This window comes from Poeciliopsis prolifica, unplaced genomic scaffold (genome assembly GCF_027474105.1).
Source record: "Poeciliopsis prolifica strain line A6 unplaced genomic scaffold, Auburn_PproV2 SCAFFOLD018, whole genome shotgun sequence".
In the NCBI taxonomy this organism is placed as follows: Eukaryota; Metazoa; Chordata; class Actinopteri; order Cyprinodontiformes; family Poeciliidae; genus Poeciliopsis; species Poeciliopsis prolifica.
The window spans coordinates 5,952,031-5,975,133 of NW_026562393.1; the positions used below are offsets into that span (position 1 = coordinate 5,952,031).

At 40.5% G+C, this 23,103-nt stretch overlaps 1 protein-coding gene across 5 annotated transcripts in view; it reads right to left on the minus strand.

Moving 5' to 3' along the window:
* LOC129367875 (C-terminal-binding protein 2) overlaps positions 1-23,103 on the minus strand; it is a 108,607-nt gene that overhangs the window by 40,902 nt on the left and 44,602 nt on the right. For 2 of the 5 annotated variants that reach the window (XM_055042500.1, XM_055042501.1), the window contains exon 1: positions 9,659-11,411. The exons of 2 other annotated variants lie outside the window; for them this stretch is intronic. In XM_055042500.1, coding sequence (XP_054898475.1) covers positions 9,659-11,411 — 1,753 coding nt within the window. Of the gene's footprint in view, positions 1-5,144; positions 5,234-9,658; positions 11,412-23,103 lie in introns of those variants that run through there. One more of the 5 variants, XM_055042503.1, reaches the window with a different exon arrangement.

The window sequence follows — 23,103 nt, forward strand, 5'->3', positions numbered from 1 at the left end:
CATGGCTATTAACCCGTCCAAGCTGCAGCCCAGCTGTGCTCCATTACGATAAAAACTCCAGGGTCATGGGAGGGGTGCGGGGGGGGTCCTGTCGGCTAGGAGTCAGCCCCTCAGATATTTTGCGGTGTCCACTTACAGCCTTTTAAAGCTCGATTTGCTAAAGAGTTGCAGGCATTTTTATCACTATAAACTCCCGCCCACCTGCTCATCCGTCTGCCTCCACCGTGCCAGATGATGTTTCACACTTCCACAAAGATCCTACAATTCCCAGATACCCATTGTGGCCTGCAGAAAGGTGCTTGTTGCGAACACCACACCCGTCACCTGATGCTGTCCAGGTACGACATCAGCACCAGAGTCGCGGTGGAGCTTAGAATATGGTAACCTGGAGGTAACATGATGTTCCTAAACAAATTAGTCCCATAAGGGCTTCCAGGAAGATAAAGAGATTGACTTGCTTTTCTTTATTTTTCACAGAGAAAATCAAATTGCTTTCTCCAATTGTCAGTCATTATGTCTTGGTTAAAAATAGGTTTTGGAAAAAGGTTGGCCACTTAAAGCCCTTACCGCTTCCTGCAGGAACATTTGGTCTTTGTTCAGCCTGGGAATACTCTTAAAAGGATTCCTGGGTAATTGTCTGTGCCGAGGTAGGAACTGGTATTGAAGGAAAATGGACTGTAATGACCGACAGGAAGCACAGTAGTAACATAATGGCATATGGGAGCCACGCAGGGTCATGTCTGTGTAGTTCTCAGAGGTATTAATGAATAATAAAACATTAAGTCCTTTTTGAGCCTGGGCAACATGCAAAGCAGAAAACAAAGGACTGGCATCTTGAGTAGTTTTTGGCTTTATTTCATTATTGTTTCTGTTTTGCTTGGGTTTAAAAAAATATACCATTAAACAGACGGCTATTTTTCTTTGCTACTCTTCAAACTTGAAAAGGCCCGAAAACACACAGTTCATGGAAGAGAGGTATGTTTAAACTGTTTGTAGTGCTGGTTGGGTATTGGTAACTTCTTAGGTTGCATTCACACTAATTCTGTTAAGTTCACTTTAATCAATCTCTAGTTTGTTTGCCGAAAAAATCTAATTCATTTCATGAGGTGTGAATGAGTAATCGGACTCTGATGTGGTCCAAAAACGCAAAGTCTGGTTCACCTAAAAATCTCGGTCTCAGTTCTAGTGAAACCAAAGTGTGAATAGATATGACAGGAGACCGCTCCAAATGCAGGGCATCCTGGGTAAATGCAACCAAAACAAACAAGTGAGTATGGTGCCAGTGGGAGAAATAGATTGTGGTCTTTTATCAACAACAGTCCTTTTCTATAGGTCTGTTTTAAGAAATAACTGCAACATTAGTTGTTTTTTTACTTTGCTGTTCTTGCATAGCAATTAGACAAACAAATTAGTAAAGGGGTGAACCAGTAGCCAGTCATGAACTAGTGATCTGTGCCAAAAAAAAAAAGTTTTAACCCATCTGGGAACCAGTATCCAGTTTGCTCATTAAAAAATAAAAAATAAAATAAAGACACCGATGCAAGTTAATAGTGGACAAATAACGATTCACATGAGAGCCTAATGTCTCCACCATTTAGAAAAAGAGAATAAAGTCACAGCAGAGAGAACACTGACACTTAAGAGACTTTTCCTGCTAATCCTCTCTGCCTTTTCTAAAGCGTTCTCGCATGGGAGATGTTCTGAGAGGCTCTGCTGTGTTTGCTGGCAGCTGAGCTGAATGAACAAGAACCGGTAGCATTGATTTACAGCATGAGCCACAGATCAAACCACAGGGCAAAAGACCAGGCTGAAGTACAATGGGAAATGAATGACAACTGGTCGATGAGGATGGCCACAAACGGCCAAAAGCACGCTTGTTCCAGGAAGAGAGGCGGTGCAGCACTTTAAGAAAAGAAGAAAGATCCTCAGAGAGAAAAATATCCACAGTTTCACCTTTTATTCCCAACCTATTTATTTTCCTCCGATTTCCTCTTCTTCCTCTCTCTTTCTCAACCCCCACCTTGCTGACCATGGACCATAAAAAAAGTAAATATGTGCACAAGATAAAGCAATTGGTTAACCTTTGAAATACCCTGCCAATGAGACCGAATGCTCTTTATTCCATTCAGCTGGAGGAAAAAAAGTAAAAAAAAAAAAGAAAAAAAAAAAAAAGAAAAGAAAGGAAGAGAGAAGAAGGAAAAAAACACACAATGTTGGCCACCACTTCAGAAAAGATATTCAATATCCATGAGCTTTTTCATTTCGCACTGATGAATAATTCAGGGTGACCTGCCCACTGCTGAGCAAGGGAGGTGGGAGGGAGATGGAGATCACACACACACACACACACACACACACACCCACACACACACACACACACACACACACACACACACACGCACACACACACACGTACACACACACACACACAAAAAGTAGAAGAAGGAGGAGGTGTACAGAGGTAGTTGTCTGTTTAAGTGGATGCAGCTGTTGCTGTTCAGCGAGCACAAAACCGATCTCCTCCGCGGCTGCTGCGGAGAGAGGTGCAACCTGCAGCACGATCGACGGCAGATAATTGGGAAGATTGGATGAAAGGGAAGCCATCTTTTTCTAGAATGCTCAACAAACACAAATTGCCGCCGACATGTAAACAAAAAAACAGAGAGAGGCGGACGGAAGTGAAACAAACATGACAAAGCATACTACTAGAATCTTGAAAATGACGCTTATCTGTTTATTAAGTAAACAACAAAAACTATCTATAACTGTCGATTTATCTGTAATGCAACATTCATCTTTCTGGACTACACTTGACGTGTGTGGGGAAAATAACACTTCTCTCCAAGTACAGCCTCATCACAATAAAACATGATGACAGAAGCATCATGATCAGAACCCTTCAGGTGGATAACAACTAAAACCAAACAGACCAATGTACAATCAAGCGATGAAGATCAAAGCCTGACCCAATCAAATTCCAGATACAAATCTAGTTGAGAATTAGTTGCAAAACTTTAAAGTTGATATCAATAGATGCTCTATTTCAACACTGACTGAGCTTGAGCTTTTATAGGAAGAATGGCCAAAAAGCTCTGTATGTTAATGTGGAAAGTTGGGGAAGACTTGAAGCTGCAATTTGCTGTGAAAAGAGGATCCACTTCACAGCTATGCACCACTCTTGCTATGTAACATAAAATCCAAAGAAATACAGTGAGGTCTGTGGTCATGACATGATCAGTGTTACAAATACTTCAGGGAGGAACTTCATGTAGAATCGCTGCATCATACTTAAAAGAAAAAACACAAAGTCGTGAAGGAGTTAAATTATAAACGAACCTCTGATGTATTCACAGAACAACTGGAGTCACACACAGACTAATTACTCACCACTGTACTCTATTTACTAATTAGGCTGATTCTAAATGCAATTGGGTTGAACTGGATTTTTTAAGGGTATCAGAAGAAATAGTTCTTTGTATTGACTTCAGTAAAAATTTCATGAACTTTCTACTTTTGACTGAGCAACTTGCAGCCCTTAACTCATCTCCTTTATGATGATACACAGCTACTTTAAAGCCAAACAAGCACAGCTTTCAAAGACTGAAGTGATTAAGCCACTGCTGTTTTAGTTAAGTGCTTTCAGCTGACATCTCCGATTTAGTGTTATGTATAAATGGATTTACACTAAATAGAGTTTGAGCAAAAAACAAAATTCATAATCTTAGCAGTTTTTCACCAGCATCAAATACAATTTCACAGTAGATTCAACCCGGTTTGGAGAAAACCTTGGTCTTATAGTCGCTTTTTCAGATCGGGAGTAACACCTCCGATCCTGTGCAAAGGTCAAATGTTACCACTGCACACACAAACACAAATTCACACTCAAAACACTCAAACTGCCAAGGAGAGGGGAGACCAGCTGTTCCTCATTCGCTCGAAAGCTCCATTCCCTCCAGAACCTATTAATCCCTTGGTGAGCGTAAGCGATGGTTTGGAAATATCAAGGCAAGAAACGGGGAGTTTGGGGGGAGGGCAGGGCGACGACACTTTTCTTTCGCTCAGTTCATAGAAAAAAAGTGCCGCAGTGGGAAAATGGATTTTTCCTGGCTGCACTTCCCCTCAGGACACAAACTTAGTTTCGAGAGGAGATGGTCAAGCAGATAGCACGAAAAACTTCATGTAACATTTAGTGGGTTCTCAGGAAACCGGAGACACAGAAAAAGGAGGGCTGCAGACTGAGACGAGAAAGAAAATATAGAGGTTAACAGCGGCCGTTTAGCAGTTTAATCTCTGCAGAGCATATGGTGCAGAAAAAAAAGGTGAGAAAGTTGTCTGATTTGTGCCCTATTGTATGTTTGTAGGGTTTATACTAAAAAATAGTTTAATTTCTCTAGATCAGAATAATAAAGCTTACAAGCAAGAGTTCATTCAAGTTATTTTACCCTGGTTCTTTAGATTTCAACATTTACATTCCTGCTAAGAAAATATTTGGACCATTACAAATATTTTGCTGCTTTTTTGTTTTTCGTCACGCTAAAATGTGACAAAACGTGCACTGCCAATAAAAATCTTTTTCTTGCTAAAATCCAAAAGGCTGTACGTAAAAACTGAAATGCTTTCAGAATGACAGTGTGAAGCCTCAATGGTACAAAATGTACACTTGTTCCCCTTTAAGATGGGTTTGTGCACAAAAACAAAACACTCAGACACCTTAAAGCAGTTTAGCAGAGGACAAATGAAAGCACATTAGGTATGGATCCTTGTGAATGTCCTTCTAAACACAGGAAGGAAATTACAACATCTGCAACATCAGATGTCTCCAATCAGAAAAACTGATTTGTAGCTTTTGGTGTCATAAAATGGAACCTAAAACAACCCAGAAAGAAGAGCTCCAGGTGAAGTGACGCGTCCAACAAAGCCTGCCCACAAACACAGCGTCCCTATGACGCCTCCTAATTCTCCTGCCCAGAAAAGCACATCTAAAGATGCTTCACAGATTATCCCCACAGGGAAATCCACGTGCAAAGCGTCTACCTTTGCCTAATCTACTAAGCACACAAACACACACGGTAAAAGGCTACAAGCCAATCAGGTCTCTTTCAAAGGGGGGGCTGGGGTTGTTTCACATGACGCTGTTTGCTCACCTGTGCCGCTCTGTGGGATGCCACTGACGGACACCTCCATGGCCAATCTGAGGGCCACGAGCCGCTCTCCCTGCCTCAGGTGGAAGGGAACTGTTGCATCTAAGCTAGACTCCACCGTTAAAAGCCACAATTAGCTCTGCTTACGGCTTTAGCCAACCAATACAGTCTTAAGTGGGGAACAGAGAACAAACATGGACCCGCCCACCCGAGGTCTGCTTTAAGAGTAAGAATTAATTTTTAAAAAAATTAAAGAATTTGTAGTTTGATTTAAGGTAACTAAATAAAAAAGCAGGTACGTCTAACTTTACTAAAATAAGACTGAAAAGTATGTCTTAGTTTAGACATGCCTTTATGTCTAAAATAAAAGAATAATTCTTTGATTTAAAAAAAAAAAATCAAAGAGACCTTCATTCCTCAAAACTACAGTATTTAAAAATACTGATGGTCTTGAACTCTTAAAATACTTTGCCATTTTACACAATTTGTATGCTTAAGTAACAAATTACAGACAGAAAAAGAGCTAAGATATATTACAACAACGGTAGCTAGAAAAACCTGTCAACTTTGTATTTAAACATGAGTGCTCCAATAACATGACTCAAAAAAATACCTTGAAAACCACAACAGACATAACCGGAGAGGTGAGAAGATAGTGAAGGAGAGTGTATTCAAGAATTGCCACCTGCATAAGAATATAAGACATAGAAGTAATTTGTGTGTTAAGCCAGTGATGAACCAGAGACAATGTCAGAAGCGTCTTACCTAGGCGGTTCAAAGTCCTCTTTTCATCTGGAAATACAGAGTCATTTAATCTGCTCGTGTTGGTCCATTGTGTTTTATCAATTCCAAAATCAAAGTGTCTGTCCATCAGTAAATTATAGACAACCTAATGTTTCCCTTTACTGACAAGCTTTTTGTAGATGCTGATTTTATGTTCCAGTAGGACCTGGCCAATCGACAAAAGTTCAAATAATTGTTTGAATGACGGTATCACTTGTTTTATTGGCCAACACATTCACCTGATCTAAACAGAACAATGTCAAGATTAAGACGAAAGTTGCAAAACCCAACCATACAGATGAGCTGTTATTAAAGCAACTTGGCATTCATTTCCCCTCAGATGAGCCACAAGCTGATTGTCTCCATTCCAAACCTCGATGATACAGCAAATCAGAAAAAAGGAGAACAAACTAAGTATCAAGGGCATATACCATGGATTGGATAACAAGTCTGCATTAATTTAACTTTTAAACTAAAAAAAAAAATGTTTCATTAAGCGCCCTGCAGCGTCTCATTATTTTCACACTATATTCATCCTTGAATGCAAAAAAAGGTTACAATTGAAAAAAAAAAAAAAAAAAACAAGCGCTCAACAGCATGCAGCTCTCCACATTTCCTATTTCCTTAAACGTAAAGATTATCCATCTCTGATTAGCACAGAAATCTAAGTTGCCTGGTAACGCACAATTAAGAAATATGCTTTCCGATCAGTGGCAAGAGCGACCTCTTATCAGATGAAGTTGGAGCAGCAACAAATGTTGCAGTCACATGCAAATGATGCCAGCTGTGATAAGAGTGCTGTGGGTAGTGGTGACCCCTGACAGAAGAGGATGTTTTCCATGAAGCTCGAAAAAGCCTCTCCCTCCCCCATCTTCTGGATCTGCTTCTTATTTCTTTGACAACACATGAAGGGAGGCCACTTCATAAAAGTCACTGCTCTGTGTCAAGTGCAGCAGACCACAGAGCCATTAGGAGGGGAGTAAGATTAGGCGTTACACAGCTAAAAAGTTACGCAGCTCCCAATAGAAGATGTTGTTTGTTAAACTTGAAATTTAGGTGTTTAGGAATAATATATATATATATAAAAACAATGTATCCTACATGATGGTTCCAAAATACAAACTCGCTGTGTGTAAAACTCAAACAGTTTCTCAATATTTCTACAAGATTTTTTGAGAAAACGTCTGTAGAGCATAAAATAAATACTTTCATAACTATTTGCACGTAAGCCCATTTGTGTGACCTTCAAAGATAATACATGGCTGTAGTATTAAATTTCACTATGGCTATAAAACCATATGACAGAATTTCTAAGTGTCATAACTGTCGTTTATTGGCAATGATTTTAAATGTCACATCAAGACTAAGATGAAGACAATCGATGACTATAATAAGCAGTCGACATTAAAATATTTATTGAAGAAATTCTTTTTGTAAATAAATCTTTTTAAATTTAATTTCTCACTGAAGGTTAAGCTGCTGTGCTGTTTTAGGCTCCTGGAGGACAAACTGACCACTTTCTCTGTACCTTCCTGTAGGAGGGCATTGTTTTGAGACAAAAGTTAATCTCTCTCTTTCTCCTGCTTTTTACTTTTCTTCAACTTAAGAAGAACCCCTACATCAGCTCTTCTGTTAATTTTTTGTGCATCTGCAGATGCATCTGCATCTGCCACGACTAGTCATCTTCTAGTCATGGCAGATGGGTGCTTGTACTAAGTCAGGTTGTAGTTGTGCTGGAAGTTTCTTGCTATTAAAGGGAAGTTTTTCCTCTTTGCTTTTGCTGCTTCCTTGCTCAGTATGAGGAAGGATGTAGCAAGCGATTGTCAACAGTTGCTACATGGATGAATTATGTAAGTCAATGACGTGATAAAAATCTTGGTTCCCTTCAAACTAACTTGAACAATAATTTGGACCTAATGCACTGATTGTTGACTAGGACCAGTGAGTGGGATTCAACTGAAATGTCTTTTTGGCCCTATATGGTTAAACTGAATTGAATTGACTTTCTCCAAGTTGATGTGTGAGAACTGACATTTTCTCCAATCATTAGTCAGTTCCATCTAAAACCTACAATGTCAAAACAACTACAGTGGACAAAGGGTGAATAAAGATTTTTTAAAGTTTTTAAAGATTGAAAAGCTCTAAAATGTTAGGGTACTTTAAGTTAGGCAACAATAAATATGAGCTTAGACGCAAACCACAGCAGCACAGGCGCCTTGCTAGAGCAGATGATGACACCCAGGGGTTAATGGTGAAAGATAAAACTGGCCTAAGTGCTTTTTTAAGGTGTTGAATGCACTCTAGGCAGTCAGACACATCTGTCTCCAATATTTTTCTGATCAATGTTTCGCTACATGTGGTACTATGCAGAATTTGTGCAATGTAAATTCACCCCTTTTAATGTCATTTACTAAGCATACAGGGTATTTTAAACACCGTACTGTGCTATGATTTGATTAAACCAAGGCCATAATTTCAAACATGTAATTAAGAACATCCACTGCTGGATTGTTGGACTGTTGGATGGTACATATTAAGAAACTGTGCATGCACACAATTAACAGTTACCGATTAACAGTGAAGGTTTTGGCCTGGGGAAGAAGCCTGGAGTACTCAGAGATCCCCTACATGCAGAGGAAGAGCATGGACATTACAAGCAGAAAGACCCCAGTCTGAGACTCTGCATCAGGACCTTCCTACTGCAATGCAACAGTGATACCAAATGTAAAAGTATACAAAAAATAACTTTTCTTTTCTTGGAGGAATGCAGGCTGTTTTGATTAAGCAAGAACATAACTTAGATTATTTTTTTTAACTGATCAAAAGAAGAATTGATGACTTGAGATTAATTGAGAAATAAAAAACACACAAAAAAATGCTGATTTGAAAAGAACAACAAAAATAGCTGCTAATGGTTACACTAAAAGTCAAATCGAGTAAGCAGAATAAGGCATATTTCATTAAACAACAGCTTATATTTAATTTTGAAAGAGGCAAAAAAAGAAAAAGGAAATGTCTTTGAGTTGTGTTGCACTACAGAAACACAGCTGAAGCTACAAAAACCAGTTGCCTATTATAGTTTACACAAACATACATCCAATTAGTGTAATTGGATTTTTAACTGTTAAGCTCCAGATTAGGTGAGAGTACGATGTAAAATAGAATGACAGTGACGTCTCTTGCATACTAAAAGCAAGAGGTGTATTTAAAAAAATATATCTCAAAAGGCAAAGTACATTTGAAGGATGGCTGATGAACACAACCTCATATATTTATGTATTTTGAGAGCACTCTACAACAAAGTGGGCATATTATTTAAAATTTCACCACAACCCTGCAACACAAGCACGGAAGCACAGAAAATTTGACCACCAACATAATTAAAAATAAGCATCCTAAAAAACTGAGTGGTGCTTGTTTGAAATGTTTCAAGTTGGTGATGAGACACAATCCCCTCTGGCAAATGACACAACTCTGGTGCAATACATGTATAAATAGTTGCATAATTTGGAGAGAGAAACCTCTCAGAGCAAAGCAGCTTAACTTGTCAGAGTCATCTTACATGCAGTTCCTCCAAAAAACAATGTCAGTGTGATTTCAATTTTGCATACCACAAATTTATCCTATGAGTAGAATCACATGGTGGAAATTATTATCAACAAACAAAATGGATTTAGATATTTAAGCTTAAGATTTTAGAAAATAAGTTATGAAAAATTGAGGTTTCACATTACTTGTATCGGGTGCGGTGGCCATGGTTGAGACTATAACAGGCGGACCGGTGCGACGTCCAACCAACTTGTTGTTGGTGGTGGTTTGCCCTTGGAGAGAGGTGTTGGAGGTAGAAGGAACAATGGTGCTCTCAGGAGCAGCACTGATCCCTTTCCGGAGAAGCTGTGGGCTGTGGAGGGGGCTCGCTGCTGCAATGGGGGAAGCCGGGGGAAGGTTTGGGGCTCTCTTCATCAGCTCCATGGGGGAATAGGAGCCAGAGAAGGTTTTGGGCGCCGATCCGGGAGTGCCAGGGGCTGGTGGGGGTTGCTGTCCAAGCGCAGACATGGCAAGACCGGTGTGGGGATTGTACATAGAGAGAGGTCTTCCCTGAGGCACTACATTGTTGTATCCTCCAGGGCTAACTGGGTAAGCTCCAGTTGCCAGTGGCCTCGCCCCAGGGTAGGTGGTGGTCTCCAGGAGATGCTGAGAAGGAGCACTGCTTGGCCTTCGGCCGAGAAACTCCCCCATTCTCGGAGATACGGTCTGAATAGTAGTGGAGGGTTGTTGCATCAGACTAGTGTCCATCGTCAGCCCCTGTGGCTGCATGTAGAGGTCATTGCGATGGCTAAAGCTGTTAGACCGGGTACGTGTCGCAGCGCCGCCTGTTTTACATCCCATCACCAGGCGGGACAAAACACGGGCTTGGGCCAAGTTCGGGGCCACAGACCGAATATCGTGATCCTCCATCATTATCAACGTGGCTGTGGAATCAAAGCCGTGTTGCAGCAGCAGAGTGATGGTGCTCTCAGCCAAGCCTTCGGCTCGCAGGAAAGCCAAAAAGGTAGGGTCTACCATCTTCTTGGGGTCTGCAGAGCTGGGATGGACTGGAGGCAGGTTGGATGGCATTCCAGCTGTGGCGGCCACCATGACTGAGGCAGGGTCATAGTTGGGGTCATAGGGCAGCCTCTGGGAGGCCACAGCTCCATAGGCCCGTGGGAGAGCTCCGTCCATCACTTGAGATACTGGGTCCACCACTGAGCTAGTGCCAGTTGGCTGGCGAGGTTCCAGGGGCAAGCTGGTGATGCTGTTATAAACTTGATGTGCAGGCAGAGACGGTGGTTCAGAGGCGTAAATAGGAAGAGGGGGCTGGACCCCGTAGATAGCGGCTGGAGTAAAAGAGCTGCCACCAATACGCTGGACGTCTGGGATCATCTTAGATCCCAGAGCTTCCCGGTACAAACGGCTCAGCTCATGCAGAGGAGGGGGTGGAGGTGGCGGGGGAGGAGGAGGCACGGATGTAGGTGCAGAAGCAGAAGGTGTGGCCCTTGCCTGACCTTGATCCCAAGCAGGCCTCACCCCTCCATAATGCGAGGCTGATCTGGTGAGTGAGTGCTGGTTGTCCCTGTAAAACCCAGACTCTTCAGGTGGCTGACCAGATAAGGAAGCGTCAGCTAGGTAGTAATCTTGAGCTGTTACCGAGGTCCGGCCTGCCATGGCTTGCCTCAGGTAGAGGTTACTGCTCAGATCAGGAACAGAGCCCTTCCTCAGGAGCTGCTGTCCATGCAGGCCTTGATGCTGTTTCTCAGCCAGGTCTAGCTGATGAAGAAAACCAGTTGTGCTGTCTCTACCACCCAGCATCAGAGAACTCCTTTGCCCCGCGACGGTACCACAGTAGAAACAACGACTTGCCGGCCTGTCGTTCTGGCCCTCGTTCCACGCAGCGACCTGCTGGCCTAAAGAGGCACCAAAATGCAACTGCTCGCTCCAGTCAGGCATCAGTAAAGGCAATAATGAGGATAGCCACAAAAGCGGAAAATAGAGCTAAGTATTGGGTTTCAAACTCTCCAGTTACACTGACCCCCCAATCATAAGGTAGACGTGGGGAGGAGAGAAGGACAGGTGAAGCAGCAGGTACCCTCTTACCTGATCTGCAGCTGTACACCCCCTCCCTCTCTTCACTCTTAAGTCTGAACTATCATGTAGCTCCCTGCTGGCAGCCTGTCTAAATAATTCAGCCCTGGAAACATTAGAAATCCATGGGGAGAGACATACAACATGATAGAAAGAGAACACACACACAGACATACCGGCAGAAAAATAACACACCTTCAGAGTGAGGCTCTACTCCATTCTGCTGGGATCATGCTTGTGCTGGGCATCCCACACTAAGACTGAGGGTAAGAAATTGGGGTAAAAACACATGCTGGACAATGACAACAGACTGGAGGAGGGGACGAGATGTACTAATCCAACGGGGGCTGATGCATGCTATTGGCAGGGACTGTCCTCTCGTTTACTGCGCTCACCACGAGGGGATTAGCGTCAAACTAAAACCTGCTTAAATCCACTGCTCCTGTGACATCACTTGGTCTAGATAGTGCATGTAGCCGGCAGTCTGCAGAGGCCCATGGGTGTTTTCAGAGAGTGTAAAACTACACTGTTTATGGTGTTTGTTGCTCACCTGTCTGCTGGCCTGCAGCCCATATCCCTGTGGGTTTGACTGGATCTTACCCAAGAGGCAGAGGAGGACAAAGGGGGGGAGGGGGGGGGTTACATGCTGCACGTCCCCAGAGAGATGGGGAGGGATATGCAACAAAGTCGACTCCCACAAGTACTTCTGAGGCTTACACTTAATCTGATAGTTGTTAGAAGAAAACCAGGACATGCTCCACTTCAACCATGAAGAACACAGAGCCTCCTCTACTGGGCAAATGCATTTACAGAACATGCATACTCCCAAAGTTTCCATACCGACTTGTGTACAGTCCAATGTTAACAAGTATTCAGGTATTATTCTATTTTAATAAAGGGCTTAAGTTTATACAAATAATTTCATTCATTTACTCATGAATCCCAAAAATATATGAGGAAATAAAAATACAGCCAAAAGACAATATGAGTCTGACTTATTTTGTGAAAATGTAGACCCAAAGCTAGCGAAACATGATGCACGAGTTTGTACATTTAATTTTGTACAAATTTACTGAAACAGATAACAATATAAAGTTTTTTATAATTTAATGCTTAAGAAAAGATTTGAAGATACAATTAAGTACACGCATTAGGTCTCAGTTCAAAAATAAATATACAGCAAAAAGCTATGACTGCTACTGTACAAAAAAACCCCTCTAGCTGTTTGTATTTTCTTATTAATGAAACTTGGATGAGGTCCTGAAAAAGTAGTCTTGATTTCAGCATGAGTAATATAAAAGTCAGTTGCAACCAATGATTCAACGAGCAGGTAACAAGGAAATAAGTGCAAATGAGATATAAAACAGGAATGCAATAAAAATGTGTGCAATGATGTCTGCGGTGAATACAGATGTAATTTTATTTACAGACATGAAAACCCAACATTTCAATAAATGCAACATATGGATGGTCATTGCAAAATTATTGACAATATTGCTAAAAGGTTGACGCAGGCCTTAGATTTATTTCAGAAATATTCCATAAATCGCATTACAAGATTGACTTGTTCCGCTCTCAGAGCACAAACTTTATGAGCTTTCTTGCTACATACAAAACACACCAGATGTGCAAATATTGCTTATCTGGCATGCTACCATTGAGAGGTAACTGCCAGTGTTTATTTGCGGGGACAAGAGTTATTGGAACGGTTTTAGAATGAGAAGAAAAGACTCTATAACAAAAGGTAGAACAAAAGCGACAAAGGAGATAAGGTGACAGGGCTTTTTTACTTATATTAATCAGCAACACTGAAAAGGCATCACGCACATACAAATAACGCTTATGCTTTGCAGTTTAAGACTGTAAAAATTATCTTTAAGAAGTTACTGAGATATACATAGAGCTGAACTGAGAAATTAGCTGAGTCAAAACTCAACAGTCTACACCTTTTTTTCAACAGTGGCACATTATTCAGCTATCACTGACTGAAGAAGAAACAAAATGAGCTGTTTTCAGTTTGATTGAGGTGTTTGAAGTCATAAAGATTATGGAGACCTTGGTTTAAAAAGGAAACTGTTTTCTAAAACCCAATTGAGCTCATTCAGGCTGCAAGAAAGAATTTAATTTTAGCAGATAACCAAAGTACTGAAAACAGAGTACTAAAAATGCGTTCAAATGTTTTTGAGCTTCACAGTCCAAGTAAAACGAAAGTAAAAGTAATAAACTTAAGGACATATATTCAGAACGAAACAGAAACAGACATAAGTGTCTTTTCCTAAAAAGAGAAGCGTTACATTTCTAATATTCCTCCACTATACGGTCAGAGGTATTTGCTCATGTATCCATAACTTTACAATCACTTCTACTTCAAGAGGTGTATAAAATCCATCACCTAGGCAAGCAAACGGTTTCTCTAAATACATCTGAAAGAATGGATCACTCACAGGATCTCAGTGAATTCCAGCATAGCACCAAATGGAATGGAATCTGTGCAATAATTCCAGTCATGAAATAATTTGCAACTAAATATTCCTCTGTAAGCTGTTGAGTACTGTGAATGAGTACTGAGAAATGACAGCAACTCAGCCAGAAAGTGTTAAGACACATTAAATCATACAGCCGAGTAAGTGGATGCAGTCACCTCGTATTTTACAGGGTAAATAGCTCCAAACTTTATAGTCCTTCAGATAACTTCAAGAAGAGTGTGAAGATAGCTCGGTTGAGACTCGAGACTCTGGAGTAGAGGAGACATGTCCTCTAGAGAGACAAATCATGTCTCTTTGTCTTGCACCCCAATGGAAAAGTATGCTTTTAGTTGTAGAAGAAAGGTACCTGCTAGACAATATTGAGTCACAAATTGGAGGGGATTATAATGAGGGTTTCATTGGTTCAAGTGACAAGAGCTCTTATTGCTTCAGAATACACATTTTGGACCATTTCATACTCGACTTCCTGTTCCAACATGACTGTGCGCAATGGCACAAAGCATAACTATGTAGATGAGCAAGTTCAGGATGGAAAAACTTGACTGGTTTGCACAATAAAACAGCTTTCAAATGAAATGAATTCAAGTCTCTTAACAACCACTAACTTTTATTCCATCTCCAATTAGCAGATTTTTATTGAATTTCTCAATTATTTTAACATATTTAAATCTAAATGTGCATTTTGTCACCATAATGCTTTGGGCTTAGTTTAAACTATTGCTGGCACTTAATAATGCACATTAAATAACTATATACTTTTTGTGTCTATGATTTTCATAGACTGTGCATGAAGTCTATGAAGTCTTGCTTGTGTTGCTGTAAACAAAAAATACCCTTGAAAAGATAATAAAGTTTTCCTGTTATGTCTGCAAGGAGAGCGCCAACATCATATTAAACTGTAATATGAATGGATTGTTATTCGCATGGTGCATATGCAATCTGTGTATTTCCAGCTATAAATGCATCAGAAGCTCACTATTGTTCAAAAACTCTCATGACCTAATAATTAGAGTACCACAGCTTATTGAACCGCCATTACATATTAATATAGTAATTACAAAGGACTGGGTAGTATATTGGTGGTGTATGACATTTTAGGTGCTTCTCATTTGAACTCTGACAGTAATATATTAGCCATCTGGATGGACCTGCACTGCCAACACCTGATGCAACAGGCACCCGATCTCAGTGAACAACATGCAAAACCTCACAGAGAGGAGCCGGCGTCAAGATGATGTAAAAGAAAGAAAGTAGTGGAAGAATTGTAGGCCAAGTGCAACAATTCAACAATAACGCTGCAATGACCTGTTTTTCAGATAATATGCACCTCTAGTAACAATGACACAATGTCAGAAATAGTGACATTTCTGGGAAATAATTCCACATTGGAATTAAAGAAGTTGGAAAAACAAAAAACAGATAGAAGGATTTTATTTTTTCTTCAGCCTCTTGCAGTTATTGGATGAATGTTTCCTTTCATTAGACACATAACAGCTTCCCTGCAGTAATTTCTCTGCACTATATCCTCGAAGGTCTGAGTCTCAGTGTCCCTGTTTCCACACCACAAAAGACACCATTAATCACTATGTTGTTTTTCTACAGCAATCATAGACAATAACTTCTCTTAATAAGCCCCTTCCAGGGCGGTGTGTCAATCAGTTGCCCACTTCCTGACAAAACATTATTAATTATAAACAGCACAAGTATAGTTCGGCTTGTGTTGGTACAACTGTTGCAAAGACATGGATATATACCCTAATCAAGCAACTCACTATATTTCCCCACACTATATAAGCAGGAGTTGGATTACTATATCCATCTCCTCTGCATTCGCCGACACGCCTTAGGGCTGCTCCGTAATTAGGAGAGCAGTTTATCCAGCAATCACCAAGCAACAGGGATCCATCCATGATGGTTTAGTAAAAAAAAACAAAAAAAAAACAGCCAAAAACAATAAAATCCTAAATACTGTGGCTGTATTTGGTTAAAGCATCACAATTAACGTCATAACCGAAGGTGCTCACACACAAACAGACGTTCAGTTCTGTCAAAGACTTTTAGGTGCAATGTGTTTTCCATTGCAGACAGAAACAGAAACAGACGTCCAGGAACATTCGTCGCTTCAGAGCAATCTGGCCATCTTTCTAGGGCACAAGATGCTAACGGCAGGACTTGGCAGCCCGCGCAGAACAGAGATAGCTACCGAATGATTTAGATTGTGGCGATCCTACAACTGCTGATCCATTAAACTTTCATGGGGTCTTCATAAATTAAAGCTGCGGCTGCGAGAACTCCAACATTCCACTCAATTACTGTGATTGTACAGTATATTAAAGTTTTAACAAGCCTCTGAGCCTTTCCTCACCAGAACACAAGCGGCAGGGAGGAAAAGAGGGGGCGGCGGGGGACGGCAAAACACATGGTACCAATTCTGGTTCGATGGCCTTCGGAGGGTTTATGTGCATCTGCTGTGTTATCAAGAACTGTGCACGTCTCTGCAGAGTGTGACGCAGCACGTCGCACATTTGCACAACTCGAAGGAAGAGCGCGAACCGATGTAGGGTGAGACCTCTCACAGACTCGGCGAAGCAGCGAGTGGGAGCCTCGTCTTTCGTTTTTTTGGGGGTGGGGGGGGGCCGTATTTTGGGCTCGCGTGCAGCCCCACACTCAGCCCGCCGATGATTACCGAGCCAGCGGCCCATACTGCATCGCAGATGGGGCGGACAGAAGGGAGAGGCGACAGCCCGCTTGCTTTTTGGAGGGATGAGGAGTGTGCAGCTGAGTGAGAGAAGAGGGAGGGAACAAATGTATTGGAGAGGGGAAAGGATGGAGAGAAAAAAATGTGATTTTCCTGTCAAAGGTGGAAAAAGGATAAATTGTATAGTTAGATGAAAGCAGGCCACGCTCCGCTCAGCTGGGGTTTTAGGCAGATATATGGAGTGGTTCAGCTGTCGAGGACTGAAAAATCTAATATGACGTTCATGGATTTTTCCTGTGGTGTTAATGGTTTATAAAAGGTCGGTATTTCCTCCAGCACTTTTTATTAAAAAAAAAAAAAAACAGGCTTAAGCTGCTGTAAAGCATTCTAATAACGTCACTATAATGCCTACTGCTTTGTCCGATTTAAAAATAAGCTAAATTGTAACCAAAAATTAAGAGATTAAATCAGCAGCACTGGATAATGAAAAAAAAAACAAAACACTAAGTATATTTTGAACATATTGTTTTTAATTAAAAGTTGGAACACCTTAATCAAAAAATTTTTACACAGTGAAGGTTTAATTATAGCCACCACAGGTAAGAAAATCAGATCCATTCACTTAGGACATGTTAATCAGATCTAACAAGAGGTAGACACCAAAATCCAACCTTAATCATTTGGTTGGGATGGAGTCTGACAGATAAATGATGTTTTCTAGATTAGTGTTTACGGGTTGCTGATTTAACACATCTGATGTAACTGATGGAATCACTTCCTAAACATGTCATTAAGTGGGACACATGCAGGACACCAGCTCTCAAGCTATTATATTTGACACTTCCAAAAGTATAAACACAGATCAGGTCCTGTAGTTCATAAGCTACAGAAATGTATAAAAACAGCAATTTTTTTTTTAGGTCATTAGCCTAGCAGCAGAACAAAAAAGAAACCTCGCCATGTTCTTATTTTTCTTTATTAATCATTAATACGCAAAACTTGTGTCCATGTATGGAAAGATTGTCATGAAGTCAAGTTAACATTTACGATGTAGTTTAGATTAGGAGTGTCGAACTCCAGTTCTCCAGAGCTCTGAGCAGTCTCCAGTCTCCTGAGCAGGCAGTCCAGTTGATGTTTGAATGATGTGTGTTGAATTGAAGGTTGCAGGACACTGGGACTCAGGGACTGGACTCTCACTCTAAATAAAGATCAGATTGATCTGTTCTTAAACCAGGCAACCAAGTCTCTATATTAGGGATATTGTCATAAATTTAGAGTAAGATAAAGTTATTTTTGTGTACAGAGAAAATAAATTCTGCAAAGTCCACAGGAGTGAAACAAATACAAGATGGCTCAACAACATCCTGGTTTTTTCTGTGTTGCTCTAAAGTGACCTGTGATTGTTTCTTTTACTCTGTACTAATAATAAATGATTAAACTATTCAAACTTTGAGGGTTTTCTGTTTTGGTTGAGCTGGATGCTAACAGCTTCTCCTTCCCTAAACAATCTGAGATCTTGTGACCTTTAAAAAGAAGTTTCTTTATTTCATAACATAAAACGTTTACTTATGGAAACATCAGAAAATGTCTCAGTTTGGACAGAGCACTGAACAATTACAACATCTAAAGGCTTCTTCAACAAGAGCACCTGTCTAAACTTAGCACAGCTCCAGACTGAAGATGTCAATCAAGTTACTGAGATAAATGCTAAAATGATATTATATTCATTTTCCAAACCCACGTAGCAATAATGACATAATATAAAATAGAATAACCTGATTTCTCCCAGCAGAGCTTTCATTGGTTTCAAGATGTTCAATATTAATGTCGGAGCTCTGAAACGTAAAATTATTTGCGTAATAACTCCTCTCTCGTTCAGAATCTGATAGGGATAAATTATATTCCTAATTATAGCAGCATAAAGTGCTGTCATGTTGCACACTACGAATAAAATGCAGACGTTGATTAAAACATTATCTGACAAGATTAGTGCAGCTCCAGTCTAACCCAGAGGGAGGGGAATATTGCAGTCTACGAGCAAAACAATAATCTCAGCAAAGAGAATAAAATCAAAAAATTGGTTTAGGAGCAGAACTGTCCCTGCCTTGCTCTCAGCCGCTCGGCCCTGTCGTTGCAGAATGATAAACATTGGATCAGCTCAAATTAAGATGGGAACATGAAAGGACCTGAGGCTGAAAAGAACAGGAGCCATGGCAGATCACTCCTCATCTCTTCAGACGACAGAAATGAATCTCCTTTCCCCTGAGAGAGAGAGAGGGAGACAGATAGCTGCTCTCTGTTCCTCATAACGTTCATACTTCCCAGCAGCGGCTTTGATTGAGCCAACTAGCATCTATTGATATTAAGCATTTCCAACCAGCTCCATGCTTCCTTATTTGCAGATAGGCCAAATTATGTTAAATACATATCAAGGACTTTAATGGCTTAATCAGCCTTGTCATCTACCCACTCTGTAGATACTTCCTTTGTGATCCCACAGCCTTAATGAACAATTTGGACAATGGTATGATTCAAATAAATAAAAACCTCTCTTTGCATAAAATGAGAGCTAAGTTAGATTTTCTTGGGAAGCGCTTGATCCAAAGAAAAAGGTGGATTGTTTTTTTTTCTGTGGAAAAACACGGAAAGAAGACAGCAAGAATTATACAGCTTTATCTCCTCTGGAGATGTTTGCCAGCCATGAGCCTGTTTAAACTGGGAACCTGGATTAAGATGAGTGACTCCCTTGTCTTGTGAGGATTCTACCTGCGAGGGAAAGCAAAAGAAGAAGCTCCCTTTATTTGTGTTTTCCCCCCCCATGCTCTGAGACAATCACCATGGCAGCCTTATCACGCCGCAACATGCAATCAGTGGGACAACTCTGCCTGGTCACTGGCTCATGAACAAACCACAAGCTGTTTATTTGCTTTTACACCATCACCAAGGTGGCTGGAGGACAGATTCTCTGATCCTTTATGACGACCATCTGGAGAGCTGTGTGTACTTGTGTTTGCGTGTTCCAGCGTCATAGTGAGGCTTTACATTTCAGGCCCTGTCCGGATGAAAAGTTTGCAAGTCGTTGTGACATCCCTCCTTATTTTTTCTCTCAGAACTTAAGAACTTCTCTTATTCCTTCACAGATACGGCAACGCATTGGAAAAAGGACGACTAGACAAATCTATTGTTTTGCAGAAATGTTCTCTTGGAAAAATTCACAATGCTGAAAAAAAATCTAAATGACTGCAACAATAATTGTTAAAACTGTTTAAAAGGCACAGTCCGTTCCTTGGCATAAAGGACTCCTAGGGAGTCATTATGTAAGAAAAATTATATGAATGCATGTAACTATACCAACCTCAACACACATTTTAGTTGTTATTGCTAAATTTTTAAGATGGAACTTAGTGACGGCTAATCTAACTTAGCTGCTTGATTTGCAACACATCTGTGTTAAACTGACAGCACAACAACTCAGCCAGCCAATAGCTCACAACAAATTTCCATTAATTATCTCACACACCAAACGTTTTGTAATTTAAACAAATGTCATGCAAACTCACTGTATTCTGCTGTTGTACTTGCATTAGGTACAGCTCTCAGCTTTACGGTAGCAGTTCTAAAAATACTTTCATACACCAAGTCTTGATGATCAGTTAAAAAGGTTTTCTGTGGTCGTTCATTTAATTAAAGGCGTCCACAATCAGATTTCTGTGTCAACCGTTTAAGGCCCAGAAAAACGTAGACGTCAAACGCCGCTGCAAAGTTTGCAGAAGTAGTGATGGATGCCTTTGGATCAATTTTTTTGTTAGTACTGTCACAAGACAATAACAAGATGAAAAAAAAAAACACAACTAGGCCCAACTTTTACAAGCTCATTGAGCTTCTTCCTGATAAGCTTCCTCATACTTAATAGTTGTGTGTTCTAATTTAGAGGATATGGATTGCAGTTTTGAATTCAGAGTTATATTCATAGTCAAATCACAAACTTTTGCCTGCAACGACAGAGCACCACCAGCTGCTAAGGTCTCTCTGAGCTCAGAGCAGACAAACTGTCGTTCCCAGAGGAATGACTAAACTGTCTCAGGTGTTTAATACATACAATTTCAGCAGCTGGACTTTAACAGCCCATCTAATTAAGAAGGATTCCCCCGATTAAATGTAAACAGCTGCGCTATGAAATATTAAAAGCTTTTATAACTGCCAAATAACTGCCTCATAATGTTGATATCTGACATGGAGCGGACTCTTTTTAGCTGAATATAACACTGTTGTTTATATAAATATGACATACAATTAATCAAATTAACCTATGATAAGTGTGATTAAGTCACAAATGAATACTTTTCTTCTGGAACATAAAAATTTGTCGGGAGAGTGTCTGTGAAAATTGATTGTGAGCTGTTGCTACAGAAACTTTGAATGGACCATTCAAACACATAAACATACCCATTCCCTGGTTGCTCTGGCTGCATGCTGAGGGTTGTTGTCTTAAATCTTTTTTTGTCCTCTAACATGTAGTCCTCCAGTTTTACACCATATTCAGTATCATCTATCCTCTCATCAGTTCTGACCAGCTTCACTGTCCCTGCTGAAGCAAAGCCCTCCTACAGCCTGATGCTCCAACCCCAGTGGGAGTCGCGTGCTCAGGTTAACGTGCTGTGTTAGTTTTCTTCCAGATCTCTATGGAAGAAACCTTAATTTGCATTTTCGTGTAATAACCCTTCAATGCGTTTCTCTGTCCCCTCCGGGGCTTGCAGGAAAAACTCATGGCTTTCTTTTCGTTGGTCTTGATCCATATTCAGTTCAATTTAATCATATATGCGGTACATTCCAATTGATCACAGTTATCAATTAGTGTACTAAGTTCAGTTCATGATGTAAATTAGTTTAAAACATTTTCTATCAAAGGAAGCAGCAGATTGCATCAAGTCACTGACCTGCTGCATTCATTCTTCCAGCCTACTACATAACACTGGATTTTATTTAGGAGTGTCAGAGTGAATAGGATATTATATTGATTTATATGAGCAAAATCTGACAGCCAAGTATCATTTCCTTCCTCTTTGCAATTATACAGAAGGTTGTGTTGGTCGACATCACACAGACTCCCGATAAAATACGAACCAGCACTCAGTATGACAGCTGAATATTATTCTGCAGTGTTTGTAGGGGAATCATAATGTTTCAAGGACCAGTTTATGAGCCTTTAGAGGAAGTGTGGCTTATGCCCTTCATTTCAAGTGCACAATGCTGAGGTGCTTGCATCATGTACCAAAACAAATATGCTGGCACTGGGGGTAATGGTGCATAAAGCTTCATTTTCCAGCACCGCAGTCATGTCTGCCTCCTCCCTGCACCGGCTCCAGGAGGGCCCAGCAGCTTAACAAGCCTCTCGGGGACCCAGACGGCAGAGTGGAGATGATTTTACCTCAGAACTCCGACTGACTGGCAAACACACAAACACACATGTACATGCAAGGTGGAGGCAAACAAGTGGGTGTGAAAATGTACATTCGCCAAGCTTTAAACTTCACCCACAGGAAAGCACATAGTATCTCTGCCGCCTGGACTGACTTTATAACAATGTGCACAGCAGAAGGCTGGGGGAAGGAGAAGCTGCACTCCTATTCTATGTCTCGGTCACCGCTGCTCTTCAATCCAGAACCTAAAGCCTAAATAAAAATTGGTGCAGTTAATATTCATAACAGAAATGAAAGTGTTTCAGCCCCTGCAGTAGTCAGACCTCAGTTCAAATGTTGAGAGCTTCTCCAAAACAATAAGTCACATAAGAGATACTCCTACGCAAACAGCCCACAGGTCAAACTGAGAGGGTCAGAGTGAGGCAGAGATCTCAGTCTCATCTCTGGATAGCTGCAAAGGTCAACAATCAGGCACTGATTTCTGCAGCACAGCAGACTTATGCTGTGTGCCAGAAGGAAATTATTGAAATAATTAAATATTCCTCACTAATAGATGATAAAAATGTGGTAATAAGACCGAGGACAGTTGAAGCAAAATGAGGATTTATTATGCAGTCAGTGAAAATTATGTTTGGATAGCCTTATTAAAAAGCTAGAAACAATTATAAGGTGACGGACGGACGGATGGATGGATGGATGGATATACTTAAAACAGGTAAGAGGATCATATTTCATAGTTTTTAATCAAGTTTTTAATTAGTTAAAATACCTGAGAAATTAAAACAAAAAATAAAAAAATAAAAACTTTCTGGAAATTTTTGTCAACAAAGAAGTTAAACTTCTAAAAGCTGAATATTTTTAGAACCATCTAAAGAAAAACTCCCCTGAATCATCACCATATATTCATTTGTACATTTGCAAGTTAAAATACAACCATGCGATTACAAAGAGGA